Source organism: Dasypus novemcinctus, chromosome 16 (genome assembly GCF_030445035.2).
Source record: "Dasypus novemcinctus isolate mDasNov1 chromosome 16, mDasNov1.1.hap2, whole genome shotgun sequence".
Taxonomy (NCBI): Eukaryota; Metazoa; Chordata; class Mammalia; order Cingulata; family Dasypodidae; genus Dasypus; species Dasypus novemcinctus.
Window position 1 is genome coordinate 93,644,381 of NC_080688.1, and position 18,301 is coordinate 93,662,681.

The 18,301-nt window shown below is 47.4% G+C and overlaps 1 protein-coding gene across 3 annotated transcripts in view; it reads left to right on the top strand.

Annotated features, from left to right (window-relative positions):
- The first annotated feature begins 3,740 nt into the window (after positions 1 to 3,740).
- Positions 3,741 to 18,301, top strand: part of ZNF236 (zinc finger protein 236) — a 152,181-nt gene continuing 137,620 nt past the window's right edge. Inside the window, exon 1 of one of the 3 annotated variants that reach the window (XM_058277909.2) lies at positions 3,741 to 3,885. In XM_058277909.2, coding sequence (XP_058133892.1) covers positions 3,831 to 3,885 — 55 coding nt within the window. In that variant the 5' untranslated portion in view covers positions 3,741 to 3,830. The remainder of the gene's footprint in view (positions 3,886 to 18,301) is intronic. The other 2 variants (XM_058277912.2, XM_071208593.1) reach the window with 2 other exon arrangements.

Genomic DNA, 18,301 nt, shown 5'->3' on the forward strand with positions numbered 1-18,301 from the left:
TGAGCCTAATCAGGAATAAAAGGGAATGGACTATTTATCAATACATGGATGAATTTCAAAATAACTAAGCTCAATGAATGGAACCAGCGCCCCGCCCCAAAGAGTATATGTGCTGTACGATTCCATTTATAAAAACTCTAGACAATGCAAACTAACCTACAGTGACAGAAAGCAGATCGGGGGTTGCCTGGGGAGGGAGGAAGGGATCACCAAGAGGAGAGGATGAACTGTTCAGGGCGGTGGTCTCATGGGTGTGTGCAGGTAGCAAGTCTTGACCCCCCAGGAAAGCTGGTGGACTGAAAGCATCACTCCTAGGTATTGGGGCCTGTGAATTGATGAAGATGGTTGCAGCCCTTGCACCCCCTTTATGAGGAACCACTGAGGCGGGGCGATAAATACACCTGTTTTAGTTTGAGATGGTCAGAAACACAGGAATATTGAGAAGGCAGTTTAAAAAAAACGTCTGGAGCACAGAGAAGAGGCCTTGGGTTAGCAACAGACTCTTACTTTTTGTAGCAGTTAGGACTATTGGCTAAACACAGAATCCTCAAGTTCACCTGGAGTTTTAAAAAGTGTACTTATTGCCTCACAATCAGGGATACGTCTCCATCGCTGTCAGGTCCAGTCCGAGATGAGCTTTCTGAGGCTGTCCCCGGCTGCTGCTCCAGAATTACATCCACACGCCGCCAAACCCCAAGGAACAAAATGAAAACGTCTCTTTCCCAGAAGCCCCGGGCCTAGCTTCTTTTTCTTTGGTCACTGAACTGAAGTTGTCTGTGCCTGAGGATATGCTGGCACAGAACCAAACTTGAGCGGGTAAGGTGGCGGGCAACACCCAGAGGGAAACCCCGTGATGCTGGCAAAAAGGTCAAGGTGGAAAATGGACGACGAAGTGGTCAATGTCAGGTTTTGCTTTTTTTTTTCTAACAGTAGTCCATCATATAAAACAGACTGAGGTTTAGAAACTTGCAAATTCTGCTTTACATGGGATTGTACCTTTGTTCTTGCCAGATCCCCAGAAAAGTGCCTACTTTGTATTATTATTTTTTTTTTTTGGCTCTTGCTTTTACCTAACTTTGCTCTGAAATTAGACTTTATTGTCCATTAAGGGGTAACACCCCTTATGAAGATTGTGGTTAATAGTATAAATATAAAAATGTTCTTCTTTTACAAAGTGCCAAGAATATGGTGATACAAGGAAAAATTACAATTACTGTAACTGAAGGATGATAGTTAACAGTAATATTGTAATATTTTTGCAGCAATGGCAAAGACGATACATAAATTCTATGAAACAATGGGGGGTGTAAGGGGGTATGGGATTTTTCCTTTAGGAGTAATGAAAACATTCTAAAATTGACTAAGGTGATGATAGCACAACTCTGTGATGCAAATGAGAGCCACTGAGTGTACACTTTGAATGGATTGTACAAAACATGGGACTGTATAACACAGTGAATCCTGTAGTGGAAAATGGACTGTGGTTTAATAGGACAATATGAGAAGTTCTCTCATGAACTATAGCAAATGTATAACACTAAAAGAGGGTGTTAAACCTATCAGGTGGGTTGGGGAAAAATACACCAAATGTAAGATATGGGCTATAGTTAGTAGAAATATATATACTTTAAAAAAAATCAGAGCGGTTGTGAGTTTACAGATCATGCACACCGTCCAGAACTCTCATGCGTTGCCCCTCCACCAACACCTTGCATTGTTGTGGGACATTTGTTACAAATCATGAAAGAACACCATCAAAATTTTACTTATGGTTAGTAGTAATATTTAGACGATGCTTTTTCAGTGTAACAAATGCTTCACAACAATGCAAGGTGTTGGTGTGGGTTGATATATGGGAACCCTGTATGATAAGAATATTTGTTTTGCAAGCTCACAACTTTTACTATACACTTGTTATGTATGTACATGTATGAATGGTATATTTTAAGAAAACAAAAAAATAGTGGTCTATCAAATAAAATACAATTGAGGTTTAGAATCTTGTAACATCTACTTTAGATGTGACTTCTTTGTTGTTGGCTGGATCATCAGAAACTGCCTACTTTGTATTGTTTTTTGGCCCTTGATTTTACTTAATTTTGCTTTGGAATTAGACCCTTATTTTCTATTAAGGGGTGTTATTACGGAAATAATTCCATACGACTGTGAAAGGGATATAATTGAAGATAAAGTCCACTCTACTATAGTTAACTTTATAGCAATTTTAGTAGCTGTATGGAATAGTAACTTTATGAAAGCACTGAGACATTTCTTTCCAACTGTTACGAATAACACATATTACCCAAACCACAGATTTTTCTTTTACGAATAAGTGTCAATCTTTTCATTACGTCTTCCTCTTTTCTTTGGCTAAGTAGCCTGGAGTTCTGTTTTTACCTTTTATAACTGTATAGACCATGGAATTAATTCAGGTACTTGCTCCCTGGCTTTGTTTATATGCAGTTATTTTTCCTATACTCTGATTTCCTCATCTACTTATTTTACCTTGATACACATGTATTTTTGTAATTTGCTTCACATCCTTTTCAGAACAAAACAGTATATAAATTCATACCCACATATCACCATCCAAACTGATTTAGTCAAGGATAGTCTGCCCTCCATCTATTTTCTCAGTCTTCTACTCCTGCCCTAATATGTAAATGGCAGTCACATTTGCTTTGATGTAATCAGAAAGAGCATGAGATTCAGAGACAAGTAGATTTGGTTTTGATTCTTGGATCTGCTCACAAGCTATGTGGCCTTGAACAAATTTTTTACTGTTTGAACTTCAGTATACTCATCTGCAAAATTGTGGTAATAATTAATACCCTGTGGATGTATTATGTAAAGCACTAAAATGTAAGACGCACTCAAAAACAAGATATGAATATTTTTAAAATCCCAGCTTTGCCATTCACTTACTAGATGACCTTGCCAATTTAAATACACTTAGTTAACCTTGCCCTTCTCACTGCTTTCTGTGGATTTTTAAAGCCCCTGTAATATTTTGCCTCTTTCATTTTTGACCAACCAGGCTCCAGGTTTTTTTTGGAGCAGACGGTCTGGTTCACCTTCTCTCCCCTCACATTACCCTGCCCAGAGCGGGCAAGCACTTACTGCTTGGATTACTTTTACTGAGAACACCGAGGTCATATTAGACTACTTACTTTCGGCCTATTTGAGCAAAAGATCGTCTCTTTGAAAATCTAGCCTCTTTCAGTGTCACCTAACCCTCTACTGCTCTGCGGTCACGGTACTGAGGCAGAATTGTGGGGGAAGGTACTGTACAGGCGACGACGAAGAGACAAGGCCTACGCGTCTGAAAATGACTGGGAACATCAGTATTACTTCGGAGGAAAGAAGACCAGCGACCGCCCCGCTGAGGGCGCGAAGGCCCCGGGTCGGGGCTGCAGCGAGGCCCGGGGCGCCGGCAGCCGGGCGGGCCGAGGCCGGAGGCTCCCGCGGCCGCCGCAGGCGCCAACGGGCGGCGCGCGCATGCGCGGGCCCCGCGCCGCCCCCGCCCCCACCGCGCGGCCCGCTCCCCCCGACCCCCGCGGGCCCCCCGGGCCATGGGACCTGGCCGAGGCGGCGCGTTGCCGGCTCCCCAGCTCCAGGCCCCTGCCCCGAGGCGGCCGGCGGGCGCCCTGACCAGGCCCTGTCCCGGGCAGGCCGCGGCCCGAGCCTGGGCGGCGGCGACCGAGGCCTCGCTCCCGCCTCCGCCGGGCGCGCGCCGCGCCCCCGAGGCCGGGCCCCGCGCGTGCGCGCGCCCGCGTGTATGTGTGTGAGTGTGGGCGCCGTGAGGGGTGGTCGGCGCCGCGCCGGGAGCCATGCCGCGGGGCCGCCCCCCGAAGCCGAGGGAGAGCAAGGCGCGCGGCCACACCGGTAAGGCGGCCCCGGAGCCCGGCGGCCGGCTTGGCCGTGCCGAGCGCGCTCCCCAACCCGGGCCCTGAAGGCGGCGGCGGCGGGACTCCGGGCGGCGGGGCCCGGGCGGGGGCCCCGGAGCGGCGGCGCGGGCGGCCGTCTCCTCCACAGGCGCCGCCGCGACTGGCGGCCGGGGGAGGCGCGGGCGGAATGATACGCCGAGTCGCCGCCGGCCCCTCCGCCGCCTGGGCCTACTTTCCTCCGCCGGCCGGGCCGTGCGCCGTGCGGGGTGCGCCGTGCGGCCGCCCCCGCCCCGCCCCCGGCCGGCCGCGCCCCCGCCCGCGCCCCTCGCCCGCCGCGCCCCCGCCCGGCCCGCACCCCCCGGCGCCCCTCGGCCCCCTCCGCCGCCGGGCGCGGGCGCTCGGGGCTGTTTGCGGGCGCGAGGCGCCGAACAGCCGCTCGCCAGGCCCGCGAGCCCCCGAAGCCGGGGGTTCGTTGACGCCCCGGCGCGGGGCCCCGCCGCCCGGCACGCGGGGTGGGGGCGCTCGGCGTCCAGGAAGCGGCTGATCGCCCCCCCCTTCCACACATCCACTGCCCCGGCAGCGCTGCCCGACCCCCCGCCACCCCCACCCCCACCCCACTTCTACCCCCACCCCCTCCAACCCCCTACTCTCTCCTACCCCCGACCCCCACCCCATCCCCCCCTACTCCATCCCTTCCTACCACACCCCATTTCCACCCCCCACCCCTGTACCCTGCCCCAGTTCTCCCCCCACCCCCTCCTATCCTCACCCCTTCCTACCCCCACCTCCTCCTACCCCCGCTAATACCCCCACCCCCTCCAACCCCCAGTCTACTACTCCCCCCGCCCCACTTCGACTCCCCCTCCCCCACCACCTTCCTCCTCCCGACCCCCCCGCGCCCGCTCCCCCCCCCCGCGCCCGCTCCCTCCCCCGCTCCCTCCCCCTCCCCCGCTCCCTTCCCCGCTCCCTCCCCCTCCCCCGCTCCCTCCCCCTCCCCCGCTCCCCTCCCCCTCCCCTGTCCCCCCCCCCACGTGCGCTCGGCCCGCTCTGGCGCCTCCCCGAGGGCTCGGCCCTGGCTTCTGCTTCCTGGAGCCGCGGGTCGTCGGCTCGCGCTTCTCAGCCCCGAGTCTAAAGCAGCAGCGCTTCTCGGTCTTCGGCTCTGCGCTGATGAGCCCCCAGAAGGCCTGTTAGTAGAGGAGGTTTTCACCCCGAGTGTAGCCCTCGTCTGCGGGCCCGTGTGCTCGCGCACAGTAGGCGGCCCGGAAGTGCTTTCTTGACTGACTTGATCATGGGTGATGCTTCAGTAAGTTAATGAAGCAGCAGCTTTGTTTTGTCAAGACAAGGGCAATGAAGACAAAATCCCAAACATTTTAAAAGAGGCAGTTAAGAAAAAGTTTAACCCCACGCGGCCCACATTTCCTCAGTCGTGATTTATTTGCTTTCAGGTCTTTCAAAAGCCTGATTAAAATGATGGTTTTTTACTGCAGAGTGAAATCTGAGTGCCTTTGCTGCGGGTCTTGGGAGTGGACTGGCCTCCTGGGGTCCGAAGGCCCGCGGCGTGGCCGAGTGCATACTTTATTCCTGGCCTGCGAAAACGTTCGCCAGCTCTCAGCTGTACAGTTTATTATATCCGAAATGTCACCTGGAAGTCTCCCTAGATAGGGCGTCTCTGTTTGCACGGCCTCTGAGCGGGTCTTCCGAGGCGCTGTAGGAGCTGGTGATTTCTCTTATTTAGCTGCTGCTTGGGTGAGGGCCTCCGTGTTACCCTCTTCTGGAGGATGAGTGAACTGAGGCTCCTTAAAGAGCCTGTGGCTAAAGAGCAGAGGCGTGGGCTGGCGGTGGGCCGGTGCCCTGACGGTCGGAAGCAGGAGAACAAGGTCCCTTCTTAGCAGTGCAGAGGAGTGTGTTTACTTTTGCCTTCTCTACCACCTTGGGGAGGAAGAGGCAATGACTGGGAGCCAGGGGTAGCTCACCAACAGGCCCTCCCTAACCAGGCATTGTTGTTGTTGCTGTAATTAATAAAGCTAGTAGACCTGGGAATTAGAGAGGCTATAGCTGTAGTACGTGCACTTCAGCAAGAATCTGTACTCTTCACGGAGCCTCACGGGAGGCCTGGAGAACTGCTGGTGGGATGATAGCACAGGTGCATGGCTTTGTAGTTGGATGATAACTGCTCTGAGTTTTGTCTAATGCCGATGGAAGGACTCCATAGCCTCTTGCTGCTTTGGCCTTGGCCTTGCTCTGTTCAGTGTTAAGGTGTTTCTGCTAGGAATTACGTAAGGACCGGTGTCTCTCAGTTGTCTCTCAGGCTTGGGGTAAAGAATGGATGGTTTGCGTTGGCATAGGGCTGGCAACACAGTCCTGCCCCCTTGTCCTCCTGTTAACAAATGGCATCATTTAGTTGCTTCTGGTTGGTTGTTCAACCCCGAAACCTAGAATGATTCTCTTTCCCTTGTCCCCAAGATGCTTTGTAATTCAGTCTTGTAGGGTCTTCTGCAAAGCTGGTGTCCAGTCTGCCCTACTCTTGGCGTCTCCAGCCTCGCCAGCTGCCCAGTCCTCATCTCGCAGGTGGCCTCCTGCCGGTCCTGTCCTGTAGTTGTCCCCTCCAGTGATTGCTCTGCAGTCGTGCCCTGCCTCCTTCAGCAGCCCAGGTGCCTTTGCCCGGGCACTTCTCTTTGCTGGCTGTGGCCAGCGGGATCTCTCTGTGCCTGGGCCCCGCGTTGGCTCCGGCCCAGGCCTCGGGCAGCCCACTGCAGCTCCTTCAGAGACTCTGCTTCAGCCTCTGCCGGGGCGACACCCAGAGTGGAGCTCGCGGATGCCTGGGGTTCCCTGAGAGCTTTTGAGGGGCTTGTACATGGTGATATTAAGACTATATTGCTTTTTCACTTTGTTGGCATTGATACTGATTGTACCAAAGCACTGATGGGTAAAACTGCCATCTCTTTAACACGAAGCAGGGCATTGGGGGTACCGAACTGAGGCTGGGTATTCGTGTAGTTTAGTCAGAAATAAAATATTGCCACAGAGTGAATGCACAGGCAGATGAGTATCCAACTGTCTTCAGTTAAACCAGACATTAAAAAGATTTGCAAAAATATAATACTTCTTACTAGTTTTTTTGATTTGGAAAATAGTTACTTTTCATAAAAAAGTACTCATATTAGCATATAACAGGTTTAAATTTTAGGTGAGTTAATAAATAGTTTAAAAATAACTCAGCTTTAATTTCTAATAAGGAAAACGTCAGTAGATTTGAGCTACATAAGCAAAAGGTCTTCGGGGTCCTCAGTCATCCTTAAGAATGTAAAGTGGCCCCGAGACCACTGTTCTATCAGTTGTTATCTCTCTCTTTTAAAAAGATTTATTTTTGCCCCTCCCCTGCTCCTACCTTGCTGTTTTTGCTGTGTCCTTTCACCGAGTGATCTTCTGTATCTGTTTCTCCTTTTTTTTTTTTGTCTTCTCATCTTTCTCCTCTAGGATTCATCAGGATTTGATCCTGGGGACCCCTGATGTGGAGAGAGGTTCTCTGTCAATTGCACCACCTCAGTTCCTGGTCTCTGCTGCGCTTCGCCTTGACTCTCCCCGTTGTCTCTCTTTTGTTGCGTCATCATCTTGCTGCGTGACTCACTTGTGCGGGCACTGGGTCACTGCACGGGCACTCACAGGGGCAATTGGCTCACATCGTGGGCACTGGCACACTGCACAGGCACACTTTCTCTTCTTCTTTTTCACCAGGAGGTCCCAGGGATCGAACCTGGGTCCTCCCACATGCTGCGTGGAGGCCTTATCACTTGAGCCACATCCGCTTTCCTATCAGTTATTCTCTTAATACTGTTTCTCATAATTTCAAATTGTTTATTTTCTGTGTCACCCATTATGAATTCTGTTCCTAAGAAAACGCTCCTAAATTATGTGGGGATTTTTACAGATGGGGGAAAAGAGGCTAAAGGAGGTTAATTGTTAATTGACTTGGAAGGTCTATCCTGCTAGCAAGTGCCAGAGTTGGATTTGAATTTACATTTACTTGAGTCCAGAACCTGCATTTTGTGTTCGTGCCTTGATAAATACAAAGCCGTTTGCCTGGGCTAATTCAGTTATCCACAGGTGTTTTTAAAGCACTTGCTATGGTAGATGGCACCATGCCAGGTACTGGGTATGCAAAGGAACCACAGAGACATGAGTCTGCCTCTTGTGATGGGAGCTTATGGCTGCAGGTGACAGGTGCTTGATGAAGTTTAGGCTCCTGGAGAAAATGATGTCTGAACTGAGACTGGAGAATTTCTTAAAGTAATAATCGTTAGGATATAAAGAAGTAAGCCTCATCTATAGGTTGGTGGTGGTGTGGGGTGGATGATTTATTGAGTACCTGCTATGTGCTCATTCTATAGCTTTTTCAAGAGAAGCCAGAGATATGTTTATGTGAAACCTCTTCCCTATATGTAAGTAGTTATTTTAATGGAGTAGGACATCTACGAAGAAGAGTGCGCAGGTGGTGAGCGAGGCGCTTCCTGGGCTGTCGTGTGAGTGAGCATCCAGGTCTGCCTCTTCCTTCCAGTCTTCACCCCCCGCCCCAGCCACTGTCCTGACTTGTAGCACCAGAGATTACTTTTACCTGCTTTAAAACCAAATCAAATTAGGTTCTATTCAATTACATAGTACTCTTTTGTTTAGGACTTCATTCATTCAGTACTTGTATATATGACTCTTCTCTGATACTGCGTAGCAGAAGGGTGTGCTTTTTCGTAGTATGAAGTATTCCATTGTATGAACATACCACACTTAAATCTATTCATTTTGCTATTGATGTTAGAGTTGCTTTCAGTTTTTGGCTATTATGAACAAATGCTGCTATGAACATTTGTTTACATGTCTTCTGGTGAACATATTTGTGAATTTCTGGGATATAGAGGATACTGCCCAAGAGTTTTCCAGAGTGATTGTACCAGCTTACCCTCCTGCTAGCAGTGTGTAAAGGTTCATTTGTTCAATAGTCTCAGGAACACTTTTTAAATTTTAGTCATTTTTATAGGTTTAGTGACATCTCTTTTTTCCGTCTGCTCGTTTTTTTCTTGTTATCTGCTTGTTTTTGCTTGACATCTGCTTGTCTTATTTAGGAGGCACCTGAACTGAACTCAGGACCTCCCATGTGGGAGGCGATCATCCAACTGCCTGAGCCACATCTGCTCCCGGCATCTCATTTTAAATATTTTATGAATAGATATCTTTATTTTTTTGAGGTACCAGGGACTGGGAATTGAACCTGGGACCTTGAATGTGGGAAGCTGGCGCTCAACCACTGAGCCACATCGGCTTCCCTGAGTTGTTTTTTTTTGTGTTTTTTTTTTTTTTCAGGAGACACTGGGAACCAATTCCAGAACCTCCCATGCAGGAGGCTGGTGCTCAACTGTTTGAGCCATATCTCTTCCCCCGAATAGATTTTTGTTTTTAAGTTTTTATTTTATTTATTTCTCCCCTCTCCCTCCACTGTCTGCTCTCTGTGTCCATTCGCTGTGTGTTCTTTGGTGTCTGCTTGTATTCTCATTAGGCGGCTCCTGGGACCGATCCTGGGACCTTCCGGAGTTGGGGAGAGGTGATCACTCTCTTGTGCCACCTCAGCTCCCTGAACTGCTGCATCTTTTGTTGTCTCTCCTCTTTGTCTATTTTTATTGCGTCATCTTGCTGTGTCAGCTCTCCGTGTGAGCCAGCACTCCTGCATGGGGCAGCACTCCGCGTGGGCCAGCTCACCAGATGGGCAAGCTCGCCTTCACCAGGAGACTCTGGGCATTGAACCCTGGACCTCCTGTATGGTAGATGGGAGCCCAACTGCTTGAGCCACATCACTTCCCTGAGTAGACTTTTTAATAGTAGTTTTGGGTTTACAGTAAATAGAGTAGATAGTACAGAGAATTCCCATATACCCTTCTCTTCCCCACATTCAGTTTTTCCCATTAAGTTCTTGCCTAGTGTGGTACATTTGTTACAATCGATACATGGTTATTAGCTAAAGTCTATAGTTTACTTTAGAGTTCACTGGGCTGTACAGTACTGTGGATTTTGTCAGGTACGAAATGTCACATGCCTACCTTATAGTCTCAAACAGAATAGTTTTACTGACCTAAAAATCCTGTGTGTGCTGCCTCTTCATCTCCGCAACTCCCATTTCTCCCCGAACCACTGGCAACTACTAGTCCTTTTACCGTCGCTCTATATTTATGCCTTTTCCAGAGTGTCATATAGTTGGTATCATACAGTGTGTAGCTTTTCAGACTGGCTTCTTTCACTTAGCAATATACACTTAAGAGATAAGATTAAGGTCTCCTTGTGGCTTGAATGTTTTTTTAAATTTTTGAAATTTATTTTTAACTTTTTATCACTGAATAATATTCCTCTGTATGGCTATACTATAGATTATCCATTCACTTTTTGAAGGGCATCCTGCTTGCTTTCAGAATTTGTTATGAATAAAGCTGCTTTAAACATTTTTTTTTAACCCTTTTTATCCATCACCGCCCCCTGCACTTGTTGTTTGCACTTGCTGTCTGCCCTCGTGCCCGTTCACTGTGCGTCTTTCTGTGTCTCCTTGTCTTTTCTTCTTGTCTTTCTCTTTAGGAGGTGCCGGGAACTGATCCCAGGACCTCCGGTGTGGAAGAGGCCCTCAGTTGCTTGAGCCACTTGGTCTCCTCGGTCTGTTGTGTCATCTTGCTGTGCCAGCTTTCCGCAGCAGGGGCTGCCAGCTCTCTGTGGCGCCAGCCAGCTTTTGCCTGCACCGGGATGCTCTCGGAATTGAATCCTGGGCCTCCCATATGGTAGACAGGAGCCTGGTCGCTTGAGCCACATCTGCTTCCTGCTGCTTTAAACTTTTGTGGGCAGCTTTTTGTGTGTGCACATTTTCAACTCGCTTGGTTACCTGGGAACACGAGGGCTGCATTGCTTAGGGAGACCCTTCCCAATCTCAGGATTATGCAACCTTTTTTCCCCTAATTCTTTTGTTTAGCTTTTATTGTTGTTGTTGTTATTTATTATGTTTTCTGAAAAAAGATAAATAGATTACACAATTTTTTTTTTTTTTTAGTGGTACCAGGGCCAGGGATTGAACCTGGGACCTGTACAACCGCTGAGCCACTTTGGCTCTTGATTTGTGTTTTTTGTTTGTTTGCTTATTGTTCGTTTTATTTTTTTGGAGGTACTGAGACTGAACCCAGGGCCTCCCTTGTGGGAAGCAGGGACTCAGTAGTTTGAGCCATATCTGCTCCCTTTTGTTTAGCTTTTCATAGTTTGTTTTGTATGTGGTGTGAGGGAAGTATCTAATTTATTTAAAAAAAAATGATATGTCACTTGAATGTATTGGGAAAATTACTCATAAATGTGAACTAGAAAATGTAATTTATTTCTCTGAATTGAAAATCTAATTTGTTTTTGAATTTTAATCCATGATTCTTGATCCCAAGCACTTTTAGTGTAGGAGAGGAAAATATTTTTAAATTTTCTGCATTGATGCTGGCCTTGAGTAAATAGTTAAATCTGGAATACTGTCAGGCTTAGAGCTGGCATTAAAAAAGTAAATCATGTTGCAATGCTTTTATTTAATGTCTATTTTTCAGTTAGCTCACTGGTAATTAGTATGAGGCTGGATAGATCATTTTAACAGTGCCACCACCTTCGAGTCCATGAATATTACAGAAGTCTGTTAATTTACATTTGATAACCCCACCTGGAAAACAAGTGCACACCCTGCTTCATAGATGGCCTGTATGATTTTGAACATGCTCATGTACTAATTATAATTGCATTATTTCCCTCAAGATTCAGTAAGATCAAAGGCTTGATGTATTAATTATACTTTTTCTAAGACACATTAAAATACATAGTCAGTGGAATGAAAAGTCATTTATTCTTGTACCACTAAATTCTCCTTTCAAACTGCCGGAGATGCCCGGCGATACTCAGGAGCTCTGGCTCTGCACATTTTTGGGAAGAATGTCATTGCCGGTCCCTGTGCGGCAAGCCAAGGCTTAAGGTTCCTTGTCGCCTTGATCAGCTTGAAAATGCTGGACAGTGGCGTTTAGTGGTGAGTTAAAAAAGATGTGGAGGAAAAGCACACAGATAGTGGGCAGGTGGAGTGGTGAACAGGAACAGGCAGCTGCCTCTGTCATGCGGCTGTTTAGGGCCCTGTGCTTCTGCTCTGCGGCTGGGACAGAGGCCTCTGCTGCTTTTAGGGGGAGGCTATTGAGCTTAAGTAAATGGGGTCCGCCCTCAGTGTAGCTGCATCTCTGTAGACCCTTACTGCTTTTGTCACTCCCGTGCCGTGCCTTCAGCACGGTGCCACGGGGCGCCCGGGACTAGAGCTGGAAGGCTGTAGACATCCCAGGCTTGCCCTGGCCCTGCTGGCTGGGGTGGTGGTGCCTCGGCTAGACAGGAGCTGGTGAACGAACCCGTAAATGGCCAGGAAGTGAAGGGTTCAGGCCTCCCTGCCTGCAGTTGTAGCCTGAAAGCAGTGATGGGCCACATGCAGACCTGTGGCTGTGCCTGTCGCCTGTGGGCCTTTGTCAGCAAGAGACGGGGCGTAGGTGGGCACCCCTCAGCTGAGGAACAGAGGCAGCGAGAGGAGAGAAAGCTGTGTGAAAGCGCTGGGCGCCTAAGTGAGCTGGAAGCAGGCGTAGCTGTGCAGAGGAGAGCACAGCTCCGGGCTTTGCACCCAGAGCCCATTCATGCCGCCGGCATCTGGCGAGCCCTCCAGAAGTCCCCCCGCAGCTGCAGCCCAGTCCGCGCCTGATCGGAACCAGACTGACCGCTCTCCTGATGGCCAGCAACGTGGGCTAGTCTTGCCTATTTGTTGAATTTTATGAAGTGCAGTTGTCCAGGATGTTTTCTTACATCTGCGTTCTCTGTGCAGCATATTTATGAGTTCAGGTGTGTCTGTTACCTAGTGGTAGTGTGCTCATTCTTACCGTGTTATAGTATTCCATTGTATGAACTACTTCGATTTATTTATCTGTTTTACAGATGAAGGGCATTTGGGCTGTTTTAAGTTTCTGGCCATTGGAAATAGTGCTGTTGTGAACATTTTAAACGTCTGTCTTTGGTGCATGTGTTCACATTCCTGTTGGGTGTATGTATCTCGAAGTGGAATTGCTGGGTTATGAGGGCTGCGGTGCTCAGCTGTGCTCGATGTTGCCGTCCTATTCTAGAGAGGGGTTGTAGCAATTTTCGCTCTGTGCATTTGTGTCTGAGGTTTCCAGTTGCTCCCATCATCAGTAGTTGGTGTTGTCATCGCTTAAATTTTAGCCATTCTGGCAGGTGTGTACTTTTTTAAAAGCTACTTTTTTGTTGTTTTTTATTTCACATTTCTTACATAACTTGTACCTTCACAACAACTTTATAGAAGGTAGGATGGGCATCATCGTCTTCATGTTTGGGTCAAGAACCGGGCTGTGAGAGAGATTATTATTTGGTTTGCCAAAGACCCACAACTAAAAACTTGGGAGAACTGAGACTCATCTAGCCGTCCTGTTCCATCCCTGTTTTCCTGGTGTATGACCTGAACCCTATTTTAGCCAACAACTCTTCAGTTTTTAAGATGCGCACATTAAAAGTAGGATGTCCCGTGCACGCATGTGTACATGCGTGTGTGTGTGCAGATTGGGCTGAATCCTGAGCGGCCTACCCACAGTTCTTTATGGCACTCTAGGACTTGCTTGAAAGGCAGATGGGATTGTTGTTGCATTGCAACATAAATCGTACACTTGTTAAGATGGAAAATAAAATAAAATAATGACAGCACAGAAAAGAGTAAGAGTTTACAATATTTTCCTATGTAGAAAATTAGTTTTTTGCATTGCCAAAGGAAGGATTCTACTTCGCTATGTTACTTTCAGATCTGGAGCCCAGAATTCTTTTCAGTGACCTAGCTAGAGGTGAGCCTACAGATGAGTGAGAGTTCATTCTCTTCTCTTTTTTTTTTTTCCAAGATTTATTTCTCTCCCCTTCCCCCCGTAGTCTGCTCACTTGTATTCATTTGCTGTGTGCTCTGCGTCTGCTTGTTTTATCAGGCGGCACTGGGAAACTGCATCTCTTTTTTGTTACATCATCTTGCTGCGTCAGCTCTCTGTGTGTGTGGTGCCACTCGTGGATGTACTGTGCTTTTTTCACGTGGGGTGGCTTCCTTGCAGGGCGCACTCCTTGCCATGGGGCTCCCCTACGCGGGGGCGCCCCTGTATGGCATGACACTCCTTGCGTGCAGCGGCACTTCGCATGGGCCAGCTCACCACACAGGTCAGGAGGCCCTGGGTATAGAGCACTGGACCCTCCGTACGGTAGGCGTACGCTCTGTCAGTTGAGCCACGTCCGCTTCCCTCATTCTCTTCTAATTTTAAGATACTGTAGTTTTGTTAAAGTTGGATAGCGTGTGTATAGTTCCCACCCACAAGCAAATGTTTTATTTCTTACCTTTTTAATTCTATTCTTTTTGAATAGGTAATGCATTATCATGGTTCAAAATTCAAAAACTACGAAAGTCTCCCTTCCCAGCCCTATTCCCAGTCAACAGGCAACTGAAGCTATTATTTTTCCTATAGTTTTTTAACAGGCATATTTTATGTATACACAAGCAAATGTGTAGTATTTCTCTTCCTCTCTGGCCCCCCATTGTAAAGAAATGCTAGCATACTGAGCAGACTGCTTTTGAATATGTTTTGGGGGTAATTATTCATACATGAGTACATTTTATTTCTGGATGAGCACCTACTTATGAGTAGATACATTTGAATAGATAATAGTTACTTCAGCAAATTCAAGAGTCTTCCCTAATTCTGCACAGCTCTCTTGGAGCTGGTGCTTTTGGGGTGACAGCAATGAGATCCTTCCTAGAGCAAAGGATCAGTACCTTTGGATAAGTACCTAGAGCAAAGGTACTTATGACTGGTGCTGTTAGTCCAGTCAGAGGTTTGGTTTGGTTTTCTGAGACAGGTTCTCCAAAGAAAATAATGTAGATACATGCCAGTTAGCTCCTGGGAGCTCATGACACCCACCAAGAACCAAATGGCTATTGTGTATATGTTCAAAGTAAAGGTACTGAGTGGCTGTATAGCCAGCGGGAAAAGGATGAACTCTATCGCGGTAATTCTGAGGGGGAGGGAGTGGATCAATGAGGCTGGAAGTAGAATAAGATATATTGGTTGTGGGAGTATCAAACCAATTGGGAAGGTACCAAAGAAATCATTATCTTTTATCTGATCACCAAACAGATAGCAGATATTTGTTGGGTACACCACATGTGCAGACATGGTGTTAGGCTTGGACAACACGGTGATGAGGCAGAAAGGGTTGGCGGGCCCAAATACCTCAGAGTTTACCTGAAGAGCGCTAACCATGTCAAAGTATGAGTGCTGACAAATGTGGGAGGAGCGGTAAAAACGGAGAAAGCAAAGTAGAGAAGGAGTTGCCTCAGTTTGACAGGCTGCCATGACCAATATCAGGCAGTGGGTTGGCATAAACCAAGAATTTGTGGGCTCATGGTTTTGAGGCTAAAAGTTCAAAATTGAGGTGTCAGCAAGTCGACGCTTTCTCCCCAAAGTCTGCAGCTTTCTGGCAGTGGCTGGTGGCGACCCTCGGGGCCCTTGGCCTGTGTGCCTGCCTCACGTCATGGCGACGTGCGCTCCTTTCTCCTCCGGGTTCTCTTGCCCTCTGGCTCCTGGGTCCCCCCTGTGGCTTTCTCTCTCTCTCAATTTCTTCTGCTTATAAAGCTATTTAGTGATCCAGATTAAGGCCCAGCCTCACTCAGTTGTGCTGCACCTTAACTGAAATAACATCTTCAAGACATCCTATTGATAGTGGGTTCCACCCACAGGAATAGGGGTTAAGTTAAGAGCATGTCTAAGTTGAGGTGTGTATTTCAGTCTACCACAGAAGTAAGAAAAGGTAAATAAGAGGAGAAAGACAGGCAGGGGTTATCCAAAGTGGTAACAATTAGGAGTTGAGGTCAGACTTTCCAAAGATGTATTTGGTGGCCTCAGAACACTCTTGGTATCAGAGGATGGAAAAGAGCTAGGACTTTGGAGGGATGGAGGTGATGGAGAAAGGGGAGTGGGTATTGAGAGCAGAGGATAGGAGCAACCATAGTTTGCAAATATTTTACTCAAAGCAACAAAAAAAGGTTGGGGTTAGTGCAGTTACTTAAGAAACCACTCTCATTTTAATATTAAATATTAAAAATACCTCATTAAGACTTACTGATAGCTGAGCTCTTAAACTCTTAACTTGAAAGTTCAGTCGTGAGATGCTTATTGGGAGTTAACTCCTGAACACTCTGACGCTGTTTTTGGAGCTCACACTGTGTGGGAGAGAGGCCTTGGGGTAGGGGATGGCCTTGGGCCCTGCTGCCCGGGTGTGGCTGGCTGGCCTGCCTGCTGGGCCTGGGCCTGGGGGAAGAGACCTGGCTTGGTTTTAGGTCCTTACCAGCCTGGCTTTCCTCGCAGGTTGGAGTGGAGTTACGGAGCAGTAGGAACTTGCCTGTGTTTCCTTTCCGCAGGGCTCACTGAGCTCCAAGCCTTCACCTAAGCAAGCGTCCATTTAATACCCTCTTTCTGAGCAGCAAGGGGAGGTTTTATACCCTGCAGGCCAGAAATGTGAGTGCACTTGAAGAGATGCTGGACCAAAGGGATTATTTTAAGGCCGTGGACCCTGACCTGAAGGGGTGGATCTGAGCAGGAGTAAAGCTAAGAAAGCCCTAGAAGGATAGCTCCAGGTGGTGGAAAGCCCTCGGTCAGTGCAAAGAGGAGCAGCCACGTTTGCAAAGCTGGGTTCCCCCAAAGCACCTTTATAGTGTAGCAGTTTGATATTGTTTATGAATTCCAAAATAGATACTGGATCATGTTTGTGAATTGGTCTTTTCCCTTGGGCGTATTAAATTATATTGGAATCAGAGGGTTCACTTTTACTTGATGAAGTAATGATTAAGGCTTTGATTGGGCCACCTCAGTAGGATGTTGAGTTCCTGCCCCTGGTGGGCATGGACTCAGAGAGAAACTGCACGGGGTCTTGGTCCTGGAGGCCGGGAAGTAAGCACACAGAGAAGCAGATAGATGAGGAAGGACAGAAGACAGAGAAGCAGATAGGTGAGGAAGGAGAGAAGCCTCCATTAGACAGGGCAGAGGCCCCGGGAAGAGAGAGGAGCCATTTGCCTGACATGCTACCGCTGGCCTTGTGGAGAGCGCAGAGCAGCGGAGCTGGGAGAGAAGCAAGCCTGGGAAGAGAGGAACCCAGGAAGCCTGAACCCTGGCAGACGTCGGCAGCCATCTAGCTTCAACACGTGCAATAGACTTGGGTGAGGGAAGTAACTTAGGCTTTATGGCCTGGTAACTGTAAGCTTCTACCCCAAGTAAATACCCTTTATAAAAGCCAGCAGATTTCTGGTATTTTGCATCGGCACCCCTTTGGCTGACTGATACATCTAGTTCAAAATTTTCATTATAAAGTGTACCAGAAAAAGCTTTTCAAAGGCAATGGTAAATCAATAAATGATAGGTCAGTTGAGTTCCTAAGAGCCTACCATGTGAAAGTATGTGAGACCATTGCACATCCCAAAATGGTGTTACTATGTAAGAGAGAAAAAACAATTGGTCGTTATGCATGCCCAGTGTAATTTTCTTTTCAGGTTAGCCTAAGTTTGAACTGAATAATGGACAGATTATGCTAGAAACTTCAAAGAAAAATGTGATGCATCAGTTTTTTTTTTAATATGAAGAAAACTTCATTGAGGCACATAAAAGAAGACTTAAGTAAATAGAATTACAATATCCCGGATAACAAAATTGAATATTATAAAGATGTCAGTTCTTCAGTTAATTTTGGATGTAATTAAATGTCAATTTCAAAGTAGTCCACAGTACACTTGGGAGAGTATATAGCTGTGACGAACTGACTTTCTTTTTCACCTTTACTATTCTTTATTACCTGTTGATTTTAGGTCTTACATATAATTATCCTGCAATATGATACCAAAGGTTTAATTTAGTCATTTCAAATTGAAATGTGAAAAATAACCTAGTGGAGCTGGTTTAGCTCTGTGGTTGAGTGCGTGCTTCACATGTATAAGGTTTTGGGTTCAATCCCCAGTACTTCCTAAAAAAATAAACTCAGCCAAACCAATTTTTGACATTGTCTAATAATTACATTTCTAAAACATTTTTCAGTTTTTCTTAAAAGCTTTCGTGAATGTTATTTCCTTCGATAAAGCCAGTCAGTGTTTCTGTCTCACTTTACATACAAAGAAACTGAGGGTTACAGAGGTTTAGAGACTCCCATAGGCTCTAATGGGAATCGAGTGGGCTAATAAGGAGCTAATGGTTGTCAGAATTGGAACGTAAACATGCATGCGCCCCTGCACCTCTGCGCTGTTCCCACTGCCCCCTTGCCTT